Source organism: Mytilus trossulus, chromosome 2, assembly GCF_036588685.1.
Source record: "Mytilus trossulus isolate FHL-02 chromosome 2, PNRI_Mtr1.1.1.hap1, whole genome shotgun sequence".
NCBI lineage: Eukaryota > Metazoa > Mollusca > Bivalvia > Mytilida > Mytilidae > Mytilus > Mytilus trossulus.
This window is the reverse complement of record NC_086374.1, coordinates 41,803,105-41,819,866: the sequence shown is the minus strand read 5'-3', so window position 1 is coordinate 41,819,866 and position 16,762 is coordinate 41,803,105. Positions and strand designations below refer to the sequence as shown.

Sequence of the window (16,762 nt, the reverse complement as noted above, 5' to 3'; positions counted from 1 at the left end):
ATGATTCCACCTGCCGAAATAACACAAAGGCGTTCGGTTTTTTTTTTCTCCCTCCCAGCTTTTCACACTATCAGTATTCATAATATTGACTATCATAAATCGTTCAAAACGTCATTTCATCACTATAAAAAATATTTTAAAAGGATTTGAAGAAACTGTGATAATTTACACCACTTTTTGCATTCAAACTAATAGCTAGTCTATCAGGTGACATGTTGTGTCCAGACTCCTTTAAGAATACAAACGGCAACATAAATTGAATAAAAAAAAGTAAAATAACGATAATATCGAACTCCGATGAAAATTCTAAACGGAAATTCCACAAGCAAATGGCAGATAAGTAAGCTCAAACACAGCAAACCAACGGATAACACCGTCATATTCCTGACTTGGTACAGGCATTTTCTTATGTAGAAAATGGCGGATGAAATCTGGATTTATAGCTATCTAAACCTCTTACTTGTATGAAAGTCGCACAAAATTCCATTATGTTGACAAAGATGTGTGAACAAATCGGACAGTCATAATAAGAAAAATAGGGTATAAGCAGTCATCATTGTGTTATAATCTTAATTACTATAAAACAAACAAATATGCCAACAAACAAAAACAAAATGTCATATTGACAAAGCACATACATATACTAGTAAGCTAAAATATAATAAGAAAAGAATAAAAAAAAATACTAAAGCTGAACAAAACATTGGAATTCATAAGAACCCAGCCAGTCAAAACATATATTATCAAGAATGCAAAGGCAAATAAAGGAACACTATAACACGTTATTTTGATGACAAACAACGTCAGTATCTAGAATCTATACTCCAAGACACATTGTTTTATTTGTGAAGTGGGTATGGAATATGTATCAACAATGTCATTATATCATCCAATGAACTTTATTCAGGAAAAGGACGATATGTGTTTTTACATTACATGCATGGTTCATCAATTATCTTCTCACACTGTTGACGTTTTATAAAGTCTGGGTAGCAACTGCAAGCTCTTGACCACTGAATAAGTTTAGAAATGTATATTCCAAATGCTGGTGAACAACGAGTTTATTCAATAGTTTCCAAAACGTAATGCTTTCAAGAAAATAGTTTTATATGACTCTAAATATCAGTTCATTACAATTTGCATTCTATTTCTTGATCACAATGATTGATATACAAATAATTTGAGGTAAATGATTAAAAGTTGCTGAGTATTATGAATTAGTTTATATCTTTTTTTAAATGATATTAGACAATTCTGAAAATAATAGTTAAAAGACTTTTAAAAAAAAAAAAATCCGTCGCCACCTGTGAAATAAATATTTCTGAACGGTCAACCGACCTTGATCGCGTCCATATAATTTTCGAAGTTATAACTTTATGTTCAACACCATAAACCACTGGTTTTATAGCTTCCTTGTAAGCAGAAACTCTGTATCATAGAAGTCATGATGTCTCTTGTGTATCAACTGGAGATATATGATCGATATGCAATATCTGTTAGATGTGCTATGAAGGAATGAATGTTCAAAATTAAAAAGCTAAAGTCATATATTTTGAGGTTTTGTTCTAAACCGACCTCTATTGTACATTTCTATATGTAAGTCAATGTATTTAGTAACTCAGGTGTCAAGTGGAAGTTGCTGCAATCAATTATGTACTAATACAAATTCGTCAAAATAACTCAATAATCAATCACTGAAACTTATGATAAAAGTATTCCGACTTTTGTTTTCAAAATACATTTTGCATCTACTTTATATAAAAATTACAGCAATTATGTTAAACTGTATAGATATATAGAGACTTCAAGTTACTTTAAATACATATTTATGTGTTTTAGACACCAGTAAATATTCTATTTTTATTTGCAGATAAGACAGATTAACATCCTTCCCTTGACCGATTTAATTATTTTACGAAACAAAAAACTTTGTTTGCAAATAACTGGAACATTACACAAAAAGCAAGATTCCATTTCATGATTGAATCTTTTCGATTTATGCCTGTTTTGAAAGGTTTTTAGGTATTCAAAAATCATAACATTGGCATTGCTAAAAAGATTACTTTATTGAATTTAATATTTTTCAAAAAAAAAGATTTTATCTCAAATAAGATATTTGTTGTAGAAATATGATTCAACCTACAGAAATGCCAAAAAAAGGCGTTGGTTCCTTTCCACATTTTCACACTTTAAGTATTAATAGTATTGCTGATCACCGATCAAAATTTACTGTCGTCACATTTATTCGTCACTTACTTATTTTGAAAGGATGATTTCACTTGCAGAGGTTGTGTTAATTTACTCCCACTTTTTTCCATTCAAACTTTATATCAAGTATGCTTAATCATCAATTAAAGCGTTGTCTTCAAATTTAGTTTAAGTACATAAATGACAAGTACAAATGTATAATTATGTTATATTAAATCAATATGTTTGTAAAAAAAATCCAGTGAAAATTTCATCTTTTACTAGTAAATTGTTATCCATTCGTTTGATGTGACTTTTATTTTTGCTATTTAATAAAGGACTTTCAATTTTCCGTGTTTCTTTTTCTCTTCTTTATTTTGCTTTATACTTTTTTGACTAAACACTCTTTGGTTTTTTCAAAGTAACACTTCATTGTGTAAGCGTGTCTGACTATACCAACTGCTCAAATATATGGTTAAAGACTATTAATGAAAACTTAAATCTATACTTATTTAGTTGTAATACCATCATTGGTTTCCTCTATTAGTCTTGGTTAAATGTGCACTTTTCAAAACATTGCGCAGAGTTAACCGTTGTTTCAAATAAATAAATATTTGGCATGAGTAAAGTTTTGTTCCGGTTCAGTACTATAGAAAAAAAATGACATAATGTTTCATTGCATATAAGAATATAACCATCACTGAAAGTTAACCAATTAAGTGTTCATTCTTTTTCTTCCTGCAAACTTAAGTAACCATAGAACCTCAAGGTTTCAAAATATTCTACAGAAACATCAAATGAAAAATAATGGTGCTTTAAAACACGTCTATGAAACAGATTTTTCACTGCAAAATTGTAGGGCTAAATTTCCTACAACAACGTGAAAAGAAATGTGAAGTACTATGATTTGGTGGTATAACATCTATTTACGCAAAATTAAATGCCTAAAACAATCCATAAAATTTGAATATCGAATATTGAAAAGGGAAAAAGGAAACCACTTGTGTCTGGTAAACGATCCAACCTTCTTTTTGCCTGATGAAAGTATCGATTATACTGATATTGTTCAATTATTGTGTTTTTGGGGTTTGTTTTGTTTTGGGGGAAAGGGGGGGGGGGGGGGGTCGGGGGTGCATAGATTTGCCTTTTTCAAAACCAAACAAATAAAACATGTGTTGTTTTCTTTTAAATTATTTTAGTGTGAAGTTGACTCTTGTTTTAATGAACGTATTTCTAAGGAGATAAACTGGAACGGAGACAAAAGAGAGGCGTTGGATATAAAGAGGACATTCAAACTCATAAATTGATGACAAGCTGACAACACTTTAATAAAAACACGAAAAACAGTATACCAAACTATTGACCACCGGAAGATTTCCCTTTTTAGAATGTTTTCTTCTTTATATCTTGTATTAGCACAGATATACTATACAGTATTTTCCTTAAGGACCAATACATGGACATTAGGTTTCGCTGAATAATGTACGCATACAAATTCTTAAAATTACTCATTCGTCAATCACTGAAAAGGATGGTAAAAGTATCCCATATGTTGTACAGAACATTTACTTAATCAAAGAGTGTAACAGCAGTTTATAGTTAGGTTTTTTCATAATACTGTAAGAGACTTGGTGATATTTAAGTTTTACCATTTTTTGCAGTTGTAAATATATTGTAAGCAGAAAAGGAAAATTAACATCACCCCTTAAATGATTTTACTATGTCACCAAACAGAAAACTTTCAATAACCAATAAAAACCAAGAGTCGATTTCATCAATGTATCTTATCGATTTTCGCATGTTTAAAGAAGGTCTGAATGTTTAATAATCGTTATATTTTATAACATCCTAGAAATTTATAACGGAAACATGATTCCACCTGCAGAAATAAATAAAGGTGTTATTTCCTGGGCAGCTTTTCACAGTTGTAGTATTTATAATAATACATTAATAAAAAGTAAATGTCATCACAAAACACAATTCATTTTAAAAGTTTTGTTCCATCTGCAGAATTCGTGTTAATTTACACCCACATTTGTAATTCAAACTGTATATTAAATAGGCTAATTAATTAGGTGACGTGTTGTCTTTAGATTTCTGTTAAGAGTACAAAAGTTCATCGAGTACAATATTATATATTGACATAAAGGGTTGATTTAGAAAAAAAATCTCAACAAAAGTGATGATTTCGGTTTCACAAATGTGAACTTTCCATTTTACTGTAGCAGTGTAATATTCCAGCAGCGCGTGCATATGAAGTATATACAATGTATATCCCATTTGATAAGATATTCCAGAGCTTGAAATTATTATCATGGTTTCCTTGACCAAGGGTTTCTGATAACAACAAAGCTCGGAGTACAGGTTGATGAAGTTGCAATCAACCCTTCCAAAAAATTACGTACACCCCACGAGTTAGTTGACTGATATGGATTAAACGTTTCACAGATGAAGACATATATGTTTCAATTGTCATAACAACAATCATATCCTCTTTTCCTCGAATGTGACATGTCAAATTAATGATTTGTATTTAAATAAGAAACACAGGATACGATAAGCCTAACGGAGCACGGTTTTTTGTTGGGGTTTGTTTGTTCCGTCTTCAGTGATTAAATGGGTTGTGTGAGGTGTACTGATATTTGTCTTCTTGTGTTTGACAATGGCGTTGTCAAGATTGTTTTTGAGATAGGCGAGTTTGGATATTCCTTTAGTATCTTTCGCCATTCTTTTGCACAAAACAAAGATTCAATTTCAATTTAATTGTGTTTTTTTTTTACCATTACTTTAAAAGCAAAACGAGTTCCTTGGAACGATTGATTTTAACTGATGAAATTTAAAACCCACATCTTTCTTTTACATTTTATTTCTTGTAAGCTAATTAATAATATAGTCTGTGGACTCCGTTTATGTATAAGAATATCCAAAATACATTAAAATACAATTATATATTATCAAATCAGAATTTCAGTAAAATAAAATTACCTTTAAACAAAAGACAATTTCATCAACGACTGTTTGTACAAAATTTGCACCTTTTTTTTATTTTCATCTGAACTTAAAATTTCAACTTCTTTTTCTTACCTCAGAGTTTCTTACCCTTTTGACTACATTTTTATATAATTGAACAAAATAATCTTAAAGTTTCCCTCAAACTTTTTTTTAAATCTTTGCAAATGAAGGAAAACAAGAATGTGTCCCCAGTACACGGATACCCCACTCGCTCTATCATTTTCTATGTTCAGTGAACCGTGAAATTGGGGGGTCAGAACTCTAATTTGGCATTAAAACTAGAAAGATCATATCATAAGGAACATGTATACTAAGTTTCAGGTTGATTGGACTTCAACTTCATCAAAAACTACCTCGACCAAAAACTTTAACCTGAAGCGGGACAGACGAACGAACGAACGGGCGGACGAACAGACGGACGGACGGAATAACTGACGCACATAACAGAAAATATAATGCCCCTCTACAATCGTAGGTGGGAAATAAAAATGAATGGATACTTTCCAATTATCAAATACGTAGCATTTACAGCTAAAATTGTGCCATTATATTTCTTATTATTATTGGCAATATTGAACCTGGCTTCCAATTGTTTCAATGTTGTTGTGTCCTGTTAAATTGTTATACGATGATGACTGATGTTCCCATATTTTGACTATTTTATTGATTGTGACTGTTTATTTAACGCATCATGTAAATGTAACGGAATTTGATGAGACTGTTATTAAAGTGAGAGGGTTAGCGCTATAGAACCAGGTTTAATCCACCATTTTCTACATTTGAAAATGCCTGTACCAAGTCAGGAATATGACAGTTCTTGTCCATTCGTTTTTGATGAGTTTTGTTTTTTGATTTTGCCATGTGACTATGGACTTTCCAAATTGATTTTCCTCTGAGTTCAGTATTTTTGTGATTTTACTTTTTTCAAAGCTGAGAATTCTTCAATCATTTGATACAGTGTCATTAAAATATATCTTTATTGAACAAGATAACTTTTTTTTAAATAAATTGCAGGCTAATTCTCTATTTCTATACATTTGTTCATTCACGATGGACTTAAAATATTCCCACAATCACAATAATAATGTACCATGCACGGAAAACATCATGCCAACATCTATTTTATTCAGTCCTGGTATCTATGATGAGTTTATTTACAACCACTGGGTCGATGCCACTGCTGATGGAGATTTATTTCACCGAGGGTATCACCAGCCCAATAGTCAGCACTTTTTGTGCTGACATGAATTATCATTGATATGGTTATATTTATAAATTACCTGTTTACAAAATTTTGAATTTTTTAAATACTAAGGTTTTCCTACCTAAGGCATACAGAAGATTACCTTAGCTAGATTTGGCAAAACTTTTAGGAATTTTGGTCCTCAATGTTCTTTAATTTGGTACTTTATTTTGCCTTTTTATCTTTTTTGGATTCGAGTCACTGATGAGTCTTTTGTAGACAAAACGCGCGTCTGGTGTATATACAAAATTTAGTCCTGGTATCTATGATGAGTTTATTTACATTCAATTGATACGAAAGTTCGAGGCTGTATTCATTGTCAAGTTAAAGTCATTCTTTCAAACGTCTTATGGATGCCATCATATATTGATTAGGCGTTATGGAATGGTTCATTCTCAGACGTTTGTCATGGTCAAAATGATGCTCGAGAATGATGAACGTTTGTGACTTTTAATTGGTATCATGGTATTTTTAATCCTATTAATATTTGAGAGGGATAATTGAGCATGTGAAAACGAATCTTGTTTAATTTTAAAGACAGATACAGATAGCTAGTTTCTTTTTAGCAAGTACTGTAAACCAACTAATTTTCGCAAGAGATTTAATTTCGCGACTTTCGCGAGGAGAAAAATAACGCGAATTTAAATAGTCGCGAATATGTATAACTTGGATCTTTTCCTATCTAACTACATCAAATAAATTATATTATCGCGAAATTAAATCGCCGCGAAGTGTATTTGAAAGGGCTTAACGCGAAATAAAGTATTCGCGAAAATAAGTTGGTTTACAGTATTTGTTATTCAGATTGAGTGTGCTATTCTGATCAATGATTTTTACCTTACAATGTTCCTGTTATTGGAGGGGAGTACTTCATTGTACATTGCAGATATGGTCCTTTTACAGTTATAAAGTAGTTTATTGCTCAACTTCATTGGTGCTCTACACAAATAACACTTGAAATCTTTAACAATTCTTGTAGATATTTAATAAGTGTAATCTCTGTAAACAATACAGGTGTTTCTAAGGATAAACATGGCATTTATCTACTTTGACTTTCTCTTATTTGATAGTAATACTGATCATAGTTCATTTTAAGACCTTGATATTAAAAAGTGTAAAAACTCATGGAATTAAATCTCCATACTAGAATAAGTAAACATCCACTCCTTATCAGTATTGTCCTCTCTCATTTAAATAGCAATGTTTGTTGTGATGTCTGAGAATTCAATAGCTGTAATATTTTCGTTATCTATCTTCTTTTTTACAAATTTGATCTTTAATTTTTGCAAAATTAATCAAGTTATATCAAAATTATAAAATTTATTCTGAAAGTAAGATTCCAATGCCTGTTATAATCATTTTTGTATTTGACAGATTTACCAAAGAAGTAATGTATCTATTAGTTGTTGAACATAAAACAAACTATAAACTTAATAGATCTTTGTGCAATGTATCATTAATTGAAATCATAACCCATTAATATATCAATTATTTACTTAACATCAGCATGAGCCAGAAGTTCTAAGCATTTCGAGAGTATTGCATCCCAATACATAGTTCTCTATGGATTAGAAATTCATTGTATTGGAACAAAGTGCTAAATTGATCTGTAACTTTTCAAGGTATAAATAATATAACAATTATCAAATCAACATCTATAAGAATGATCTAAATAGTGAAGAAAACTGATTATTTAAGTAAAATTTGTAATTCCAAGGACCATAAATCATCACCAAAACAAAATTCAAACTTGATCTGTAACTTGTCATGATAAAATTATATACCAATTATCAAATAAATATCTTCAAGCATGATGCAAAAACATGCAGAAAACTGATCATTTGAGTGACTTTTATAAGTCCAAGGACTATTACTATGTACAAAATCATCAGACCGGAAAAAATGGAACTTGATCTGTTACATGTCATGATAAAACAATACACTAAAAACAATATCTTCAAGTATGAAGAAAAATGTGTGAAAAGCAGATTTGCCGGACTTTTGAATGGACCAACAGACAGAGAGTCAGACAAAAGGAGTGCAAACTTAAAGACCCTTCAATTCTATCATTAGAGTATTAATAAGAGGATAGAATCTCTTAAGGATTTATGGTTTTTTTTCAAGCAGTTGCTGAACCATGAAAATGAGCATGAACAATGTACATATGACAGACAGAATTTTAACTTAAACAGATTTGACTTTTTGTATAGGCCCTTATAGTTTTGATATTCTCAGAATTCATATTTTGACATTCAAAGTTCTTTGCCTGGAAAATCTGTATCTATAACCTGAAATTTTACTCTCAACAAAAATATCAATAACATGGGAAGACATGAAAAAGATATAGTTTATTTTTATAAATAAATCATTTGTTAGCTAGGTTGATCTTCTGGTTTATCTTTACTTTTAGTGTCATTAGGAGGTCCAGAATCTTCTGATTGGTCTGATTCTGAACTGGAATCAGAGTCAGATTCTGATCCTGAATCTGAAGAAGAATCAGAAGAAGAATCTGATTGGTCTTCATCTCCTGCTAATTTCTTTGGTTCATTGTTCCTATCTTCTGAATCTTCAGAAGCAGCCATGTTAGTTTCTATTGGAGATGAAATATCTACTGGAGAGGCCATTGCTTTCTCCAAGGTATCTGTATCTGCTTCTGTTGAATTAGACATAAGTTTAGATTTCTCTTCTGATTCTTTTGCTAGATTATGATATTCACTATAGTCATAATGTCTTTGTTTAAGGGGCATCTGTATAAAACCTGAAAAATAAAAATTATATGAACATATAAGAACATTTCAATCAGAAGTTTGGGATAGGTTGAGGTACAAATGTATAGTAGTGAACAAAACGAAACAGGGTATAGCACTATTGCACAAAGTTCATTCATTTTGAAAGATTACAATTTAATTCAGAAAAATATTTGTGCCAATGTCATTTGATTCTTCAATTCAGATGAACTTTTCAAACATAAAAAAGTGTATCACATCAATTTTTCTTAAGAACTTTACTTTTTTTCTTTTAGTTTCTGCATAAAGCAGGTTTTATAGTCTATGACAAATGGTCTATATGATAGTTAAAATTGGCTTAGAACAAGCTTTTAATAAATGTGTACTATGTGTCTTTTTGTCTCCCCTTTAGTTGCTGTCTAATGATTTAAGTCCTTTCCAACTGTATTTTTTATGAGTTATTCTTATGTTGTGCAATAACAAACAATTTCCCTGTTTAGAGTAGGGTTGATATTAACAAACATGTTTGATGCTACTTAATGTGCCTTTTCCATTTAGAGAGCAGGTTATTCAAAGGTTGTTGTTGGTTGATATTATTGTTTTGAGTTATAATTTCTTTAGAAATGTTTTATATTCTGTCTAGCTTGATAATTATGAATTATAGGTTGTAAATAATTTAGCAAGCACCATTTTATAAGAACATACTCATGTTATTTATTGCCTTTCAATTTGTTTTGTAAGAAATGAAACAATTTGAATAAAAATGTATACAAAACCATGTGGTCAAAGTGGGTTTTTCCTTCAAAACTGTACAGCATTTTTCAAGTGTTTTAAAAAAAAAAAAAGGTAAACAATTTAATTTGTAGTACTTCATTTGTGTTATAATGACTTTTCGAGTCAGTGACTTTAATTGAGATGATTTACCATAGTCTATAGCCTTAAGTCTTTGTATCTGCAATTCCTTCAATCTTTGTTGACAAACTCCAGTCTTTAATGAAGGCAAAACATCACCAGTAAATGGATTTAAAAATTGTCTCAGTAATTTAATATTCTACAATAAAAAAAACTTTTAAAAATTAGCTCTATATTCCCAGTTTTAATAAAACACACAATAACTCTTGATAAGACCGTAGTTGAACTGTTTAATAAAAAATATCATCATAGTAATGCAAAAATACATGTCAAGTTCAATCTCATCAAAAGATTTAAAGCATTAAATTTATTATATGCAGAAGTAATTATCAACTATTTTCATATGCATATATTTTAAAACTGCTTTTCATCTTCTTTAGTACTGTCATTACACTGAGCTAACTATGAAAACTTTATGCTGACCAATGAACCATGAAAATCAAGTCAAGTGAAATGAAGCCTGCAAGTCATTCCGATACACCTTACAATAATTTCCAATGCCAAAAATAGATGGCATATTACTTATAGTATCTGAGAAACGGACCTCACCAGGAAAGCATAAACATGAAAATGAGCTAAAGGTCAAACGAACCCTTCAAGACATGTTCACATAACAATCAATCCATTCACCAAATATAGTTGACCTATTTCTTATAGTATCTTAGGAACAGACCTAATCTGTAAGTGATCAAACCACCATTAAATAACATCCCTCATAATGTCTTGCATTCTGCAGAGAATTAATTAGGAATAGCATGTTATAATTGGATTTCAATTTTGCTGAAATCCTAGCCTAAGAAGACTTTGAAATAGTTTGTGATTTTTTAATAAAAAAAAATAGCTACTGTGGATTCATGTATTTTTGTGGGTATCAATTTAAGTAAACTTTCATTTTCGTTCCTAATTGATTTTGTGGTTTTACCAATCTCTGTATACAATGCCTATGACAAATTTGTGATTCATAGAACATTTGAATTTGTGGTTTACTGGTACCCATGAAAATTGGTATCAACTAATAATAATGAATCTACAGTAATACCACAACCAAATTTATTTTTATGTACTGCTTATTAAACTTTTTCATAAATCAAAGCATCCTAGTGAATTTGGATCAAGTACGATAAACGGTACTTTAGTTCCATCGCAGCATAGTAAATCAATTTGTCTTAAGTAGTGAATTTGTTTATATCTACATAAGTTGACTAACAAGTCGATATGTTGACACTAGAAAATGTTTTTTAATAAACTGAGATTTGTTTTCATTTGACCATGGATTGGGAATTTATATTCATATTTTACCCTCGCTGTTGCTTGGTATAAAACTATTGAATACATATGCCCAACCCATGGTTAAATGAAAACAAATCTACAGCTGCTATTAAACTATTTCTTAATTTCCGATATATATCTACATAATTGGTAACAGAAATTTTTACTTACTCTATAATCCACTGTTAAGTATTCATCTCGACAAAGAGGACATGGACTTGCTAAACCAATTTTTCCTTGTCTCTGAAATAAAACATCTCAATTAGTGACAATAGTCTGGCTTAAAATTATTAACATGAATGAAACAATTCCATAATTTAGATGCAAAACTTCAACATGTTTATAATCTGTGCAGCTTAAAAACTGTAGGAGTCCGATACACAATATAGTTGCTGTATTTTGATAGTTTTGCTTAAAATCATAGTTCAATAGTCTGAAAAAATAAAGAAAAGGGACAGCTAACTTTGATTTAAATGTAAAATTCATCTTAGAAATGCATATGTGTCGTCAGTTTGTCTGAACTACATCAAATTTAGAACCTAGTTTTTTTGTGATTGTGTCAGAAAGATTTGTGGCATTCAAAACTATTTTTTTGAGTTAACATAAAATTGAGAAAGGAAATGGTGAATATGTCAAAGCGACAACCACCAGACCATAGAGCAGACAACAGCCGAAGGCAACCAATGGGTCTTCAATGTAGCGAGAATTCCCGCACCCGTAGGTGTCCTTCAGCTGGCCCCTAAAAATATGCATAATAGTACAGTGATAATGGACGTCATACATTGCAAATTCCTCAAGAATCAATCATGCTAAATTTTGAGAGAAGTTATATCTATATAAGCTATAGTTTCAAGTTGATTAAAGCATAAAAATTTAAAACAGGGTTTGAAAAATCTTTCCCCTCTGACTGTGTTTTTAAGATAGCAGTTAATTAACCTATTTCTGATCTCATGTACTTGTAAAAGACAGTGTTTTAGTTATACAACTGATAACCTTTTTGCATGTTTTTAGAAATGATTCCATTCATTATGTAGTGGAAAATAGCATTGCATTGTTAAAAGCTTGAGAAGGTAATGCTATGTATTGAAGTGCCACAATTTTAGTTGCTTGAACTTCAAATCTGCACAAAGGAAGATAATTCAAATTTTATATATTACTTGAACATGTTGAACAATTTCATCATTGATATTAGAAGAACAGATACAAGATTCATGCACCATGCACAATTTATGTAATTTTCTTGACAAGCATGGTAAGATACACACATACAAATCATATTGTAACTTTAATATCTGAGTTAAAAATGTATTGATATGTTGATAGTTAGGATGTTTAAAATGTTGTGCTCAGTGCAATACTTTAATCTGAAAAGTAGTGATCAAGTCTTAAGAATTGATAACTATCATTCAAGCCACATAAGGGTTTTGATTGGGAAAATGCAATCTATATCCCAACAAGAATGTGTCCACAGTACACAGATGCCCCACTCGCACTATCAATTTTCTTGTTTAGTGGACCGTGAAATTGGAATAAATTCTCTAATTTGGCATTAAAATTAGAATGATCTTATTAAAGGGAACATGTATACTAAGTTTCAAGTTGATTGGACTTCTACTTTATCAAAAACTACCTTGACCAAAAACTTTCACCTGAAATTTGCACTATCATTTTCTATGTTCAGTGAACCTTAAAATTGGGGTCAAAACTCTAATTTGGCATATAAATTAGAAAGATCATATCATAGGGCACATGTATACTTAGTTTTAAGTTGATTGGACTTCAACTTCATTAAAAACTACCTTGACCATAAACTTTAACCTGAAGAGGGACAGACGGACGAACAGACAGACGGACGGACGGACTAAACAGACGAAAGAACAGACAAACGGACGCACAGACCAGAAAACATAATGCCCCTCTACTATGATGGGGCATTAAAACATAGTTAACCCATTGGGAAATATGGAAACAACTTTGTTTTTTTAATTTGTTATCAAACATTATTTCTAAAACATAAAGTATCTTCTGGCAAAGACAATGTAGTAACTCTAAATAAAGTAATCCATTTTTTTATCTGAGATATTGATAAACTGATTTGAAGTTTGGTTTTCATAACTGTTTCACAACCATATAATTTAGTTACGTACAATACATTTTTCTCTTGTTTCAGGTGCCATATTTCCTTTAAAGTTTCTTCTGTAATGTTTCCAAACCACATCATCACCATAAGTCTTTTTGTAAGCTAAAAAGAAAAACACTTTATGATAAGGAGAAAGAGCAATATCCAAATGTGTAGAAGATAATCAAGTCTAGAAGTTATTAAATTAATTGCTTAAATGTCCTGTTCCCAATCAAACATATATACTTATGATGATTTTAACATACATGTAAGATCTATATACTGGATTATTTAAATATGACTGTGTTGGTTCATGCAGATTTATTGTTAACATTGTTTTTGTCCTAATTACATGTACATTGTATGTCAGAAATATAATTCACTAGTGGATGTTAATAATAAACAATAATTAATCAATGAAAATCTTGGATGTTAATTTAAATTATAAACAATAATTCATCAATGAAAATCTAACTAATTTGAATTTTTCTTGGTACACTTGTTGGCCAACATTTCAAATCTGATCTTCTAATTTGTTCAATAATTACTTTAAGGTAACTTACAATCACTTTCTAAATATCTGATACTTGTATCCCATGATTCCTGTATGTATGGCCGTTTCTCATGAGCAATAACAGTATTATCTTCTTCTTCAAAAACTTTGTCACCCCTACGTATGAAACATCTTCTACTAGTGATGCTAAGATTTCTTGTCTGAACTACATTCTGAAACTGAAAAACAAATACTTCTTCATATACAAAATTATTAAGAACCATTAAAAGCACTTTCTGTCTTTGAATTGCCTTAGCTCATCTTATTTTGTAAATTTCATAAAACAAACATTACAAAGGAGTTGCTATGCAGTTACATTTAACCTTACCAAAATTAATCGTACTTTATCCAATCATTAGTTTATAAAATATCTAATGAACAATGATCATGCCATACATGTATAATGTAAATGACAATGATTATATAAGTAACTTCTAACGGCATGGATTAAATCTGTTTGCAGGCATTTCTGTTCTCTTACTAATTGGGGGAGGGGGGAAGGGGAATTTAATACATGTAATGGTACATGTCGAAAACCATGAGACCAATCTATTATAAATATATTAATTATAATAGCAAAAGATACCCGTCTATGACTGAATGTCTAAAAGTATCTCAGTCTGTGATTGCCATCTCATTAATGTTGATCCCAAAGATATGAAGATTGACCTTTAGGCCTAGTCATTTTAGTTTTCACAACCCTTTATGATCAATAATGTTCATAATCATAAGTAACGTTACATGACATAGTCTTTCCCTATAAATATAAATGCTTCATTTTGATTTTTTTATTGATGAAGAATGCAAATACTGCTGACAATTCATAACATGGAAATCCAAAAATTTCCCAAACCTTCTGTTTTTATTGCTGATGTGACGTGACCTTGACCTTTAAGAAAGTGACATTTATACTTAAGTTTAAAGCAACCAAATTTATATCTTTAATTCATAGCAATATGGCAGTTAAAGCATGATTGAACGTTTGTTCAAAACATAACCTTTAAAACTAAAAGGGATGCAAACAAATCCAGTGTGAGAACATGTGGGTGTGAACTTAGAAGAAAACAAACATGATTTGGGACAAACGGGCCCTGTTTTGGCCAGTATGTAAGATTGCCTTTTTAAAGATGTGATAGGTGCAACATTTAGATGACCATGACATTGATATCAATTAAAAATTTCAGACATGGCATTCCAATAAATTAGAAGATACTTTTAATATGGAACAAGGACAGAGATTTTGGGACACTGACTGACAATGTAGGGCATATGTTGTGTTGCTACTACTTCTTGAGATCTGTATGATATTTGATGGTCGTGATAACCATGCCTCTACAGTCTACATCTGTACAAGTCTAAAGTTTGACTGTTTATATCTATTGCCTTCTTCTTCTTCTTCTTCTTCTGATATACAGTTACAGCTTCATTATTATTGAAGATTACGAACTGTTGCATGCGCGGAGTATATGCCGTGCGTTTAAGCGGTTAGGATATTGTCTCAGAACGTTACTCTAACTGATACACATTTGCATAAAAAGTGAGGTAACCTCTGAACAGTGTGCACTGTAAATAAAGCTCCTACAGAACTTCGATAACTGCCTCAGTCTAAATAATTTGTCCATGTTGACTGTATCTGGTCTCTGTCCGTTTTGAAAATATCGGAAACCAGTTTTTAATATTCCTTTGGACATTTCGTACTAAATAAAATGTCGTCCTTTTAAATTTGATGAGACTGTCGTCCAAAGTCACAGGTTTAATCCACCCGATTTTCTACATTTGAAAATGACTGTACAAAGTCGGGAATACGACAGTTGTTTTTTTATGTGTTTTGTCATTTGATTTTGCCATGTGATTAGACTTTCCGATGATTTTACTTTTTTTACCTTTTTAAACAAACGCACTAATATTAAGTTAGTGACTTCGAATCGAGTGTTTTTAAGAATAAAGTAAGAAAAATATCTACCAGATTATTCAACATATTGAATGTTTGTAGTACTGATATGGATGAAGACTGCAGGCAAAACATGCACAGAACGTGACATGATAGTTAATAATATAATTTAAATACACGTGTCTATAGATATAGGAAGATGTGGTATGAGTGCCATTGAGACAACTCTCCGTCCAAATAACCATTTATGAAAGTAAACCATTATAGGTCAAGACCTTCAACATGGAATCTTGGCTCACACCGAACAGCCAGGGCCCTAAACATTAGTAAATGTAAAACCATTCAAACGGGGAAATCAACGGTTTAATCTGTATAAAAACGAGAAACACGTATGAACTACATAAAGAAACGACAACTGCTGTACATTAACGTTTTCAATAAGCCTTAATTTTTGTGTCTGTTCAAAGTAGCATGTTCTCCGGCAAATCCGGCTGAAAGTGTCTTTCTAATACAACACAGGATACATATATAACGTGTTGATGATATTTGTCACTGGACGTTAAACCCTAGTTTGTCAGAAAGTTTTAATTCATTTTATTCCGTTTAGTTCTTTTCTACATAAGTGCAGAGGAGAACTGCAGTTGTTCGCATGTAAACTTATAGCATTTGTCACCAATATGAGTTAGTACATCGCAATCCTTTACTGTTTCAACACCCGGAGGGGTTTCATGCATGTCTATATTCTTAAATAATTAATTTTTTTCTCTCTTGTTTAGCAATGTATCACTCTCTACTGTCCTTATCTATTATTCTATATTCTGCGTCTTCATCCAGATTCTCGTGTATACCA

General features: G+C 31.0%; 1 protein-coding gene across 1 annotated transcript; it reads right to left on the bottom strand.

The window, feature by feature from the left end:
* Positions 1 to 8,775: 8,775 nt before the first annotated feature.
* On the bottom strand, positions 8,776 to 15,699 carry LOC134707278 (uncharacterized). Its single transcript, XM_063566913.1, has 6 exons — positions 15,569 to 15,699; positions 14,032 to 14,200; positions 13,497 to 13,591; positions 11,521 to 11,592; positions 10,093 to 10,219; positions 8,776 to 9,200 (listed from the first exon to the last, which is right to left on the bottom strand). The coding sequence occupies exons 1-6, from the start codon at positions 15,641 to 15,643 to the stop codon at positions 8,815 to 8,817; spliced, it is 924 nt and encodes a 307-aa protein (XP_063422983.1). The 5' UTR covers positions 15,644 to 15,699; the 3' UTR covers positions 8,776 to 8,814.
* Between the last annotated feature and the right edge of the window lie 1,063 nt (positions 15,700 to 16,762).